Genomic DNA, 14,379 nt, shown 5'->3' with positions numbered 1-14,379 from the left:
TAATTCATTCTTATAGTAATTAATTGCTGCATTTTTGTGTATATTTTTGTCAGGAACAGATTAATTTTATTTTAATTATTTCTTATAGTAATTAATTGCTGCATTTTTTTATATATTTTTTTTTTTTGTCAGGAACAGATTAATTTTATTTTAATTATTTCTTATAGTAATTAATTGCTGCATTTTTTTTTTATATATATTTTTTGTCAGGAACAGATTAATCTTATTTTAATTCATTCTTATAGTAATTAATTGCTGCATTTTTTTTATATAAATTTTTTGTCAGGAACATATTAATCTTATTTTAATTCATTCTTATAGTAATTAATTGCTGCAGGTTTCGCATGACTTTTTTTTGGACAACTAATGTACCATTGTACTGTTATGTATATAATAATAATAATAATAATAATGTTTGTGTAATAATAATATAATAATATAATATAATAATATAATGTAATATAATGATAATATATATGTGTTATTTATTTGAATTAGGACAGTATATATTAATCAATGTGTCAGCAAAAACAGTTTCAACATAAATATGCTGGAATTAGCACAAAAGCCAAATTGCGTCCATAAGGCAGGTAGACAAAGACAATATGGACACAAACGACCAAGAGAGTCCAAGGAGAGGTTCATCTATGACTGTATTATTATTATTATTGCACTGACCGACTATTGTAACTGTAATCCCTGACTTGCTGTGTTCCTGCAGGCGGACCACGTCTTGGTGCGGTTACTCCCAATCCTTGTACCAGTGTCTTGGTTCCATGCTGACGCTGGACTGGTTTGGGGGGAGCAGTGCCAAGTACTAACTGCTGGTGAGAAGTGCAGCAATTAAACGCGTGATTTGTTGACAATCTGAGACGACGGAACGAGAAGGTTCACAAGGTCAATATGTCGTGCGAGAATGTGAACAAAGCAAAAATGCCGGACTGTAAATCGTCATGTGGAAAAAGAGCCTGCTCCAACTTGTGCTTATTTTGTTACATTTTCCACACACAAGTTTATTCATGCAAAAATAAATACAGTTTTGCCTAAAGTCCTTGTTCTTTTATTCTGGTTATGGTCATGTTTGACAGATTAAAGGCCCAATTAAAAAGAATATTCAATGTGTTCTGTGAAAAAGTATCCGTGTTGGTATCGATAATACTGACCATGTGTCTGTGTACATGGTGTCGAATTGATGCCAAAATGTGCAGTATCGCCCCATCCATGATAAACGCCCTGAAAAGCGTATATAATACATCATATTTAACGATAAGACATTGTCTGTATGCACATCGTTATGTACAATATGTGACAAGAACACATTTGATGGTCAATATATCAATTACAAGAGAAAAAATATATAATATTTTTCCTTTTGGTTTGGCCTGTGTTCAATGCAGTGAATGTTATTGTTTATTTGTGTATTCTAGTCACACTTTGATATAATATTCATAGATATCTCAAAGTTAGAACAGTTTACTTACTGTGAGATATTACTCAATATTATTTACTGTGGAAGGTTTTTGTCATATATATGTACATATATACTGTATATATACATATATACTGTATATAAATATACATACATATATACTGTATATATAAATATATACTGTATATAAATATACATACATATATACTGTATATATACATACATATATACTATATATATACATACATATGTACTGTATATATACATACATATATATTGTATATATACATATATACTGTATATAAAAATACATACATATATACTGTATATATACATACATATATACTGTATATATATATATATATATATATATATACATACATACATACATATATACTGCATATATACATACATATATACTGTATATATATATATGTATATATACATACATATATACTGTATATATACATATAAACTGTATATAAATATACATACATATATACTGTATATATACATATATACTGTATATAAATATACATACATATATACTGCATACATACATACTTATATACTGTATATATATACGTACATACTGTATATATATATATATATATAGCGATATATATTGTTTAAATATATATATATATATATATATATATATATATATATATATATATATATATATATATATATATATATATATATATATATATATATATATATATATATATATATATATATATATATATATATAGATAGATATCTCAAAGTTAGAACAGTTTACTTGCTGAGAGATATTACTCAATATTATTTACTGTGGAAGGTTTTTGTCATATATATGTACATATATACTGTATATATACATATATACTGTATATAAATATACATACATATATACTGTTTATAAACATACATATATACTATATATATATATATACATATATACTGTATATATACATATATACTGTATATAAATATACATACATATATTATGTTGATATACATACATATAAACTATATATATATACATACATATATACTGTATATATACATACATCTATATTGTATATATACATATATACTGTATATAAATATACATACATATATACTGTATATATACATACATACATATATACTGTATATATACATACATACATATATACTGTATATATACATACATATATACTGTATATATACATACATACATATATACTGTATATATACATACATATATACTGTATATATACATACATCTATATTGTATATATACATATATACTGTATATAAATATACATACATATATACTGTATATATACATACATACATTTATACTGTATATATACATACATATATACTGTATATATATATACATACATATATACTGTATATAATATACATACATACATAGATATATACTGTATATAATATACATACATACATACATATATACTGTATATATACATACACATATACTGTATATATACATACATATATACTGTATGTATACATATACAGTATACTGTATATAAATATACATACATATATACTGTATATATACATACATACATACTGTAAATATACATACATAGTGAATATATACTGTATATACATACACCAATATATATATATATATATATATATATATATATATATATATATATATATATATATATATATATATACATATACATATACATATATATATATATATATATGTGACAACAATACAGATGTCCATGCATTAAAAAATGATGCAGTTTGTACATTTTGTTTTATTTAAATTTTTAAAAAATGTAACAAAAAAGTAGAGCATCTTAATTCTTCCGTATGTCTTTGTAGTTTTTGCCCTTGTTGACTTTATTTGTGCATTATTGACTGTAAACGCTTTGCATGTAATTATAAGGAATAGTTTCATCATTTTGTTAATGTGACATCATATTGTTTTCATGTATTGATTCATTATTACAAACGTGTAATACCCTCATATGCCCTGTGTTTTGTTGGATTATAATCATGACCAATAAATTAAGAAAATTACAGGTTAAAAAGTTTCTGTATCAGTATAGGCAATACTGGCACTGTATTTGTTTGGTATCGTATCAAAACCAATATGTGCCGTATCGCCCTCCTGTCATTTTAATGTCTGTGTTCAGGCATTCAGTAGCAAATAAGACGTGGCTCCTGTGACTCGTTGCTTAACGATGCTTTTGGGTATTTCCAAAGTTATCTCAACTGTACGATGGGAGAGTTGTGGTGTGCGCACCTGCATTTGGTATTTTTGGGGGGGTTTTGTGCAACTCTCCTTATTCTTGCAAGTAAAAAAAAAAAGAATACACTTGGTATTTTACACAGTTTATTTAAAATCATCTCTCACAACATTTTCTCAGCAGTGTTCTCATCAAGAACATCTGTGTTATCGGCAACGGCTATGATTGGTTTGGGTTTGGACCCCGGGATTCAGAGACTGAGGCAGCATGTGCAAAAATGACATTCTTTGGTTTGACAAGCTAAGCGGAGCAAATGAAATCATCAAAAATATGACCAAGTGTGTCGCCGCTTGGCCAAGCATTCACCATACTGAAGCAGAAGGAGTCTAATGCCAGCAAATAGTGTTTAGATAATACATTTAGCCATGAAAATACGGAAATGTCGCTGATGGTGTGTTTGACGGAGAAGCAGCTTAAAGTAGATACTGTAGAAGTTTGCTCCTCAATGCTGTACATTATTATTATTATATTACTTTGAAAAATAATGTAATTATTTCCATATTGGTTATCTTTGTCTTCTTAAAAGTCATGCTGTGTGTTAAAATTGTGCAGTTTTGGAGGGTAACAAGCCCCAATTAAATTAATTTCATGGTTAATTTGAAATGCAAGCGTTTTGAGTTAGGAGGTCGGTCACAGAACCAATGAACAAGCTTGTCAGTTGAGGCGTCTGATGAGGAAACAAAAGACGGACAGGAAATGCAGGCGGAAACAGGAAATAATAACAAATAAACAAAACAATGGACACAATTAGGGCAATACAATTTCAACTCGGACATTTTATGTCGATGACGTGTGTGTGTGTGTGTGTGTGTGTGTGTGTGTGTGTGTGTGTGTGTGTGTGTGTGTGTGTGTGTGTGTGTGTGTGTGTGTGTGTGTGTGTGTGTGTGTGTGTGTGTGTGTGTGTGTTCTTGTATTTCCACCATTCTTGAGACATCAACAAGGAAAAGTAACGTCCATGAGGAGATGTGAACAAGTTAGGACCGAAATCATGGTCCCAATACAGAAAACCATCATAGAGAATGTCTCATTTGCACCCCTGGTGGTGAAATCTATCAAAATGAGAGTGGTCCCACAAAGGAGGGATTTTTAAAAGTGTTCCCTCCCCCTCTGAGCAACATATGAAATAACAAGTGTGTGGAAAAATTTGAAGTGCTCCCCCTCTGGCCAACATATGTAATAACAAGTGTGTGTCAGAAATTGAAATGCGCCCCCTTTGGCCAAAATTTATTACATTTTTTTTAATAAATATGTATATAGAGACATACTGTAATAACTTGAAGTAAATAATGAAAATTAAAAGCCAATTACAAACAAAAACAAAAAAAAACAAAAACAAAAATTCAACTAAAAGCTTATGTTTTTATATTTGCATAGTATGTATATATTATTAATATTGTAAATAAAAATCTTGATGTATTTATAAAGGGTGGTCCTTAAGAGATAAGCATTTTTCGGAGGTCTCAAGAAGGTAACAAATAAAAGAATGTGTGTGTGTGTCTGTGTTCTTGTATTTTTACCCTTCTTGAGACAACAACAAGGAAAAGTAGCTTCCATATGGGGAGGTGTGAACAAGTTAGGACCGAAATCATGGTCCCAATACAGAAAACCATCATAGAGAATGTCTCATTTGCACCCCTGGTGGTCCCACAAAGGAGGGATTTTTAAAAGTGCTCCCGCCCCCTCTGGTCAACATATGAAATAACAAGTGTGTGGAAAAATTTAAAGTGCTCCCCCTCTGGCCAACATATGTAATAACAAGTGTGTGTCAGAAATTGAAATGCGCCCCCTTTGGCCAAAATTGATTAAAAAAAATAAAATAAATATGTATATAGCGGCATACTGTAATAACTTGAAGTAAATAATGACGATTAAAAACCAATTACAAACAAAACAAAAACAAAAATTCAACTAAAAGCTTACGGTTTTATATTTGCATAGTATGTATACATTATTAATATTGTAAATAAAAATCTTGATATATCTATAAAGGGTGGTCCTTAAGAGATAAGCATTTTTCAGAGGTCTCAAGAAGGTAACAAATGCAAGAATGTGTGATGTGTGTGTGTGTGTGTGCGTGTGTTCTTGTATTTCCACCCTTCTTGAGACATCAACAAGGAAAAGTAGCTTCCATATGAGGAGATGTGAACAAGTTAGGACCGAAATCATGGTCCCAATACGGAAAACCATCATAGAGAATGTCTCATTTGCACCCCTGGTGGTGAAATCTATCAAAATGAGGGTGGTCCCACTTCAAGTTGACTGTGTGTCGGTTTTAAAAGTGCTCCCTCCCCCTCTGAGCGACATATGAAATAACAAGTGTGTGGAAAAATTTGAAGTGTTCCCCCTCTGGCCAACGTATGTAATAACAAGTGTGTGTCAGAAATTTAAATGCGCCCCCTTTGGCCAAAATTGATTAAAAAATGTTTAATAAATATGTATATAGCGGCATACTGTAATAACTTGAAGTAAATAATGACGATTAAAAACCAATTACAAACAAAACAAAAACAAAAATACAATAAAAGCTTATGTTTTTATATTTGCATAGTATGTATATATTATTAATATTGTAAATAAAAATCTTGATTTATCTATAAAGGGTGTTCCTTAAAAGATAAGCATTTTTCTGAGGTCTCAAGAAGGTAACAAATACAGGAATGTGTGTGTGTGTGTGTGTGTGTGTGTGTGTGCGTGTGTGTGTGTGTTCTTGTATTTCTACCCTTCTTGAGACATCAACAAGGAAAAGTAGCTTTCATATGAGGAGATGTGAACAAGTTAGGACCGAAATCATGGTCCCAATACGGAAAACCATCATAGAGAATGTCTCATTTGCACCCCTGGTGGTCCCACAAAGGAGGGATTTTTAAAAGTGCTCCCGCCCCCTCTGGGCAACATATGAAATAACAAGTGTGTGGAAAAATTTGAAGTGTTCCCCCTCTGGCCAACATATGTAATAGCAAGTGTGTGTCAGAAATTGAAATGCACCCCCTTTAGCCAAAATAGATTTTTTTTAAAATTGATAAATATGTATATAGCGGCATACTGTAATAACTTGAAGTAAATAATGACGATTAAAAACCAATTACAAACAAAACAAAGACAAAAATTCAACTAAAAGCTTACGTTTTTATATTTGCATAGTATGTATATATTATTAATATTGTAAATAAAAATCTTGATATATCTATAAAGGGTGGTCCTTAAGAGATAAGCATTTTTCAGAGGTCTCAAGAAGGTAACAAATACAAGAATGTGTGTGTGTGTGTGTGCGTGTGTGTGTGTGTGTGTGTGTGTGTGTGTGTGTGTGTGTGTGTGTGTGTGTGTGTGTGTGTGTGTGTGTGTGTGTGTGTGTGTGTGTGTGTGTGTGTGTGTTTGTGTGCTCGCACATATCTCTGTGAGGAGAGTTTAGGAAGTTCAGCTTGGAGACAGGTCTACACAAGAGAGGGAACAATGAAGCGGTAAGTATGCGTTCCTATAAAAAGGTGGACGTACACCTGAAAAGGTGTGAAGGATCTTTTACCTCTTAAGACTGGAGGGGAGCGGTTGGCTTTGATGAGGTTACTCTCAGACAGGGCCTCCATCATCCAGGAGAGGGAGTTGCAGCAGTACTCCATCTAGGAGAGAGGTGATAGAAACAATTAAAAATACATTTTTGTAAAAAATAAATTGCCTGCTTTAGAGTTAGGTACTTTTTTGCAGGATGAATAATTTTTAGTAGCATTATAAAATATAACATATGTAATATTTACATATTATATATACAGTATATAATATATACTGATATATTATATTATATTTTTATATAATATATACAATATATAAGAAATCCCAATTGCCATGTACAATAATATTACAGTATATGTAACAGTAATGAATATCCTGCAAGTGGCTTGTAAAAAGACCATTACCAGGAAATGGATATTACAGGAGAGCCCAACTTTGAAGCTATGAATGAAAATCACAATGGACATTTATGAAATGGACAAGAGAACAGCTAAATTGGAGAAATGTACTTCATACTGGGAAAACTGGGTCAGTTATGTCCAGAGGTGGGTAGAGTAGCCATAAATTGTACTCAAGTAAGAGTACTGTTACTTTAGAGATGTATCACGCAAGTAAAAGTAAGGAGTAGTCACCCAAATATTTACTTGAGTAAAAGTAAAAAGTATGTTGTGAAAAAACTACTCAAGTGCTGAGTAACTGATGAGTAACCTGTTCGTTTAATGATGACAGCAACAAAAACAAAAACATAAAAATAGCAATGCGCAAATTCAGAGCCAGGAATATCTCTTAAGCAACTAAAACAATAATATATATTAAATAATAATACATTAACATAAAAAAAATTAATGCAAATTGAGCCACAATAACTTAACAGCACCATAGGCTCAGTAGGCAGAGATTACAAAGGAAAATAACAAGTTAGCCTTTACGCAAACCATAAACTGATAGGTGTGGGCTGCACCTGGGAACACACTGTGCACTTCTGATTGGTGTTTGTATGCATGTGTGTGTGTGTGTGTGCGACTGTGCGTGTGTGTGTGTGTCTCTGTCTGTCTGTCTATGAGGCTGCAGTGCGTTAATAAATGTCCCCACACGATGTACATTTGACAGTGATTCATAGCAGGGAAGCTAACATCAGCCTGCGGTGACAGCCAAAATACCTACTAACGTTACTTACCGCGATGTGCTTCCTCAAATTTGACGTTGAGTTCATGTAAGCTTAAGCTTGTTGTTGTTTGCCGCTGAAACTTTACGTGCAGTTAATCATGTGATCGCCTGGCTCTGTTTGATTGGTGAAACGGAGTCAAACGTCACCAGTGACTGCATTTGATTGGTGAAACGCAGGCATGCGATAGATCCTACTTTGAAGGTCTGTCTGACAAACCAAAACAAACAAAGCGTGCTTTAATGCCTGGTTCACACCAACGGCGCTTGCCGCGCTTTAAAGCGGCGAGCAAAGCGCCGTCATTTTTGTCAATTTTTCCACGAATATCCCAATCTCCGAAGTAATGTTATGCTTTGATACGCTCTGATACGAATTAGTTGCCGCTTTGTTACCGTTCCTCACGATTTGATGCCGCTTTGATACGCTTTAAATCACGCTTTGATACGTTTTATTACGCTTTATTGAACTTTATTACGCTTTGATGCGATCCTGACGCTTTAAATCAGGCTCTGACACGATTATCAAGCTCTGTTGTGCATTGTTACAACAAAAATAAGAAAAAAATGTGAAAAACTCAGTATACTAAGTTTTCCCCACATTTTTTTAGATTGATCTATTTATTTGATTTCTCTTTTTGTTTTATTATATACAGGATAAAACACATAATGTAATAAAAAAGAGAAATATGATAAACAAATAAGTAAAAAAAAAAAGTGGAAAAACTCAGTATACTAAGTTTTCCCCACATTTTTTTAGATTTATCTATTTATTTGATTTCTCTTTTTGTTTTATTATATACAGGATAAAACACATAATGTAATAAAAAAGAGAAATATGATAAACAAATAAGCAAAAAAAAAAAAGTGAAAAACTCAGTATACTGTTTTCCACACATTTTTTATATTCATTTATTTTTTCAATTTCTCTTTTTTTCCCGTTATATTATGTTTATTATTTATTATTTATTATGTTTTATATCTTCATTTCTTTTATTTCTTTGTCATCTTAATAAATATCTATCTTTCATTTCTTATGCTAGTTGACAATAATAAAAGGCATTTCTTTTATTTTTTATATTCATTAATTTTTTCAATTTCTCTTTTTTTCCCGTTATATTATGTTTTATATCTTCATTTCTTTTATTTCTTTGTCATCTTAATAAATATCTATCTTTCATTTCTTATGCTAGTTGACAATAATAAAAGGCATTTTTTTTATTTTTTATATTCATTTATTTTTTCAATTTCTCTTTTTTTTCCGTTATATTATGTTTTATATCTTCATTTCATTTATTTCTTTGTCATCTTAGTAAATATCTATCTTTCATTTCTTATGCTAGTTGACAATAATAAAAGGCATTTCTTTTATTTTTTATATTCATTTATTTTTTCAATTTCTCTCTTTTTTTCGATATATTATGTTGTATATCTTCATTTCTTTTATTTCTTTGTCATCTTAATAAATATCTATCTTTCATTTCTTATGCTAGTTGACAATAATAAAAGGCATTTCTTTTATTTTTTATATTCATTTATTTTTTCAATTTCTCTTTTTTTTTCCGTTATATTATGTTTTATATCTTCATTTCTTTTATTTCTTTGTCATCTTAATAAATATCTATATTTCATTTCTTATGCTAGTTGACAATAATAAAAGGCATTTCTTTTATTTTTTATATTCATTTATTTTTTCAATTTCTCTTTTTTTCCCGTTATATTATGTTTTATATCTTCATTTCTTTTATTTCTTTGTCATCTTAATAAATATCTATCTTTCATTTCTTATGCTAGTTGACAATAATAAAAGGCATTTCTTTTAAATGTAACATATTCTCTTTATTATTAACATTTTCATACAGAAAAATTATAGACGGTAATGTCAAACTGCAACATCAAACAGCAGAAGTACAGAAACAATGATCATCGTATAAAAAAGGCAATGATGCAAAAGAGAATGGATTTGTAATCCTGTGTTGGTTTTTCTTGACAGAGCGCAGAATTTTTTTAAACCCTTTAAAAAATGTTGGCGAACTTGCCGCATGTCCCGCTTCACTACAAGCTTTCCCACGATCCATTAGGACCCTCACGCTTTAATCAGGCTTTGTTACGCTTTAACGCCGCTTTGCATGCCGCTTTGCATGCCGCTTTGCATGCCGCTTTGCATGCCGCTTTAAAGCGCCGTTAAAGCGCCGTCAAAGCGCCGTTGGTGTGAACCTAGCATAACAGATCGATAAAAATCAGTAGCGAGTAGCGAGCTGAATGTAGATAAATGGAGTAAAAGTAGCGTTTCTTCTCTAAAAATATACTCAAGTAAAAGTAAAAGTATGTTGCATTATAACTACTCTTAGAAGTACAATTCATCCCAAAAGTTACTCAAGTAGATGTAACGGAGTAAATGTAGCACGTTACTACCCACCTCTGGTTATGTCACGCCCCATAAGCCTGATTTTAACTTTCCCAAAGTAGTGATTGTACTGTTTAAAAAAAGATTACTCCCTATACGTTTATAGGTTTTTTTCCTATTTATTTATTCACTATTTGTTTATAATTTTTTATTTTTTTGTTATTATTATTATATATATTTATTTATTTGTTAATAATATTACTTAGTTTTTTTTTGTTTTGTTTTTTGCTGTTTTTGTCTTTTTGGGGGGTTTGGGGGGTGGCGTCGTTGGGATATAAACAAAACTAATATTGTGACATTTAGGGCAGACAATAGATGTACGATGTATGCAAACATGATGTAATGGTGCTGGATGTCGATAAAAGATACAGGTATTTAACCATAAAGCCTGCAATACTGTATGGGTCTGATTTACTAAAGGTGTGAGTGTATTAAAACACGTGCAAACTTAATAGCACTTAAAAGCAGATTTACTAAGCTTTTAAGATTGCGTCTCTTAAGTGAGCAAAATAAGGAACATAATTGCGATTTGATATTGCAGAAAAAGAGGAGCAGAGTATAGATGAGTACTGCTTGTTCAACATCATTGTAAAACAGGCCAGGTTGGGGAGCATGGTAACATGAATGTGGAGGGAAATGAGTGTTTCCCTGGGCACATAATGCAAGTAATATACACAAAAACCTCATTTAAATGGGGCGGTCTGCACCACTTTTTCACTTGTAAACATTTGTAAACGCAGTCGTAGTCAGTGTTGGGACTAACGCGTTACAAAGTTACTGTAACGCCGTTATTTTCGGCGGTAAATAGTAATCTAACGCGTTATTTTTTATATTCAGTAACTCTGTTACCGTTACTACATGATGCGTTACTGCGTTATTTTACGTTATTTTTTATGTAGTATTGGCTAGAAACTGAGAAGATCTGAGTGTGTTTTATTGGAGCGCTGCAGAAGAGGCCACAAGGAAGAGACGCGCTGTCTGTGTGTATGTGTGTGTGTGGGAGGGGGCGTGTCTGTGTTTACTAACAAGACATGGCGAAGCCCGAAGCCGAGTTTCTTAACATGGAGATATTCTCACTACTTTTCTTTTGTCGACCGCAAAGAAAAGAACATTTTAGTTAAATGTAAGTTGTGTCTTGGATCAAAGATCCTATCCGAGCAATTCAAATCTGCTGAAACAGCTACAAAAGCAACATGCTTCGACGAAGCTAGCAAAGAGAGACACACTTCACCTCCTAAGCAACAGCGGCTGGATTTTAACGAGGCACAGCGCACTGAAGGTACACACACTCTGTCAATTCTCTTATATACTCTTTCATTCTAGACTTCTAGAGTGTTTGATTATCAATCAATCAATCAATGTTTATTTATATAGCCCTAAATCACAAGTGTCTCAAAGGGCTGTACAAGCCACAACGACATCCTCGGTACAGAGCCCACATACGGGCAAGGAAAACTCACCCCAGTGGGACGTCAATGTGAATGACTATGAGAAACCTTGGAGAGGACCGCATATGTGGGTAACCCTCCCCCCTCTAGGGGAGACCGCCAAGAGCGCTTGCAAGAAGCTGCCGTGAAGCGCCAACATCTTGTTTTCATCACATCACTCTAAATGTATAAAGTTCACAAACATAAAGAGGGATGCTAGTGGGCCAGGCCAATCTTTCCTTATCTCTAAACTAAAACTGGGGAAATGTGTAGAGTGTTCTGGGCTTCAGACATGATTTTATTTCAGCATTCCTTGAGAGAAAAAAACGTCTGGTAAGGCTTTGTGTATGTAGTGTGTGCCTTCCTTGGTTTACAGCTATGTTGTTATTATGCTGTTTGTTACTTATGTATGTTATGTTGCAGCTATTTAAAATAGTTTTGTCAATTTGTCCTGGCCTGAAACATATCTTTGTCTTTGTGTGTTGTATGTAGACCACATTGCTTAGCAGAGTTCAGTGATGCAAATGCATGTCAAGTTGATCAACACATTGTATTATTCTCCAGTGCAATAACAGTACTGAAATGAAGGCTAAAAGGGCATTAAAGGGGGCCTTAAAAAAAATAAAAAAAATAAAAAATATATGTATAAGTAACTTAATAGTTACTTCTCACAGTAACGCATTACTTTTTGGTGTAAGTAACTGAGTTAGTAACTGAGTTACTTTTGAAATTAAGTAACTGTAACTAGTTACTGGTTTTCAGTAACTAACCCAACACTGGTCATAGTAGATCCTAGTCCCACTTATACTAAACGCAACTTTATAGTTTACACACGCTGTTTAGCGGGAGGTATTTGGATCCTAGTCTGAAGTGAACATGTAAAAGAATTGATGCAGTACGGACCTCGGTCTCCAGGAGCTGCAAACGCTGGTCGTTGTCATGATGTGCGACCATTTTCTTCAGCACACTGTCCACCCTGCAAACAAACACATCAAAGTAGTATTTGTCAATTGTGTGAAACACAACACATTAAAACCAACAGTATATTTTATGCTAATGTATAGCACAGGGGTCGGCAACCCAAAATGTTGAAAGAGCCATATTGGACCAAAAATACAAAAACAAATCTGTCTGGAGCCGCAGAAAATTAAAAGCCATATTACATACAGATAGTGTGTCATGAGATATAAATTGAATTAAGATGACTTAAAGGAAACTAAATGACCTCAAATATACCTACAAATGAGGCATAATGCTGCAATGTGTATATATAGCTAGCCTAAATAGCATGTTAGCATCGATTAGCTTGCAGTCATGCACTGACCAAATATGTCTGACTAGCACTCCACACAAGTCAATAACATCAACAAAACTCACCTTTGTGCATTCACGCACAACGTTAAAAGTGTGGTGGACAGAATGAGACAGAAAAAGAAGTGGCATAAAACACGTCCTAGAAAGTCGGAGAAAGTTATACTTGTAAACAAACTACGGTGAGTTCAAGGACCGCCAAAATTAGTAGGACAAAACGGCGCTCGCCAAATACTCGAATCAGTGAAGCATGTTTAATATAAACAGTGTGCTTTATAACAATTAGGGAGGTTTGCGTCATGTTTGTCCTCCTACGGAAACCATATTAAAACAAAAACTTTTTTTTTTCCTCATCTTTTTCCATTTTTCATACATTTTTAAAAAAGCTCCTGAGAGCCACTAGGGCGGCGCTAAAGAGCCGCATGCGGCTCTAGAGCCGCGGGTTGCCGACCCCTGGTATAGCATAACTTAATAGGGAAGGGCGATTCGGCATACTTGGTATCAATCCATGGTGTCAATCAACTGAATACAGGCCCAGTTTTGCCGATACCAATATCGGTGGCAATATTTGTTGGTATTTTACTTGAACTAAGCAAAATGATCTGCCAATAGAACAAGAAAATTTGGCTTGTCAAGACTTTCCAAAACAAGTAAAATTAGCTAACCTCAATGAACCCCAAAATACCTTAAAATAAGTATATTCTCACTAATAACAAGTTCGCTTTTCTTGGTAGAAAAAAAAGAGACCTTTTTGCTCAATATGTTGAAAAATATTCTTAAATGAAGTAAATGCTAGTGCCATTATCTTGACATAATGATATTACATTTCTTGAAACCAGCAAACTTATACTAAAAACTAATTTATTGTTCTTA

General features: G+C 32.5%; 2 protein-coding genes across 5 annotated transcripts in view; one reads left to right on the top strand and one right to left on the bottom strand.

Moving 5' to 3' along the window:
• trpm4a (transient receptor potential cation channel, subfamily M, member 4a) overlaps positions 1-14,379 on the bottom strand; it is a 102,552-nt gene that overhangs the window by 11,306 nt on the left and 76,867 nt on the right. For 3 of the 4 annotated variants that reach the window (XM_062036360.1, XM_062036362.1, XM_062036361.1), the window contains exons 28-30: positions 13,099-13,171; positions 7,217-7,310; positions 3,718-7,127 (exon numbers count right to left, since the gene is read on the bottom strand). In XM_062036360.1, the coding sequence (XP_061892344.1) occupies positions 7,111-7,127; positions 7,217-7,310; positions 13,099-13,171 (184 nt within the window). In that variant the 3' untranslated portion in view covers positions 3,718-7,110. Of the gene's footprint in view, positions 1-1,163; positions 1,234-3,717; positions 7,128-7,216; positions 7,311-13,098; positions 13,172-14,379 lie in introns of those variants that run through there. The other variant, XR_009824488.1, reaches the window with a different exon arrangement.
• The window catches only part of abat (4-aminobutyrate aminotransferase), a 212,215-nt gene that overhangs the window by 155,774 nt on the left and 42,062 nt on the right, over positions 1-14,379 (top strand). The gene's annotated exons all lie outside the window — the stretch shown is intronic.

Source organism: Entelurus aequoreus, linkage group LG25 (genome assembly GCF_033978785.1).
Source record: "Entelurus aequoreus isolate RoL-2023_Sb linkage group LG25, RoL_Eaeq_v1.1, whole genome shotgun sequence".
In the NCBI taxonomy this organism is placed as follows: Eukaryota; Metazoa; Chordata; class Actinopteri; order Syngnathiformes; family Syngnathidae; genus Entelurus; species Entelurus aequoreus.
This window is presented reverse-complemented; position numbering and strand designations above follow the sequence as displayed.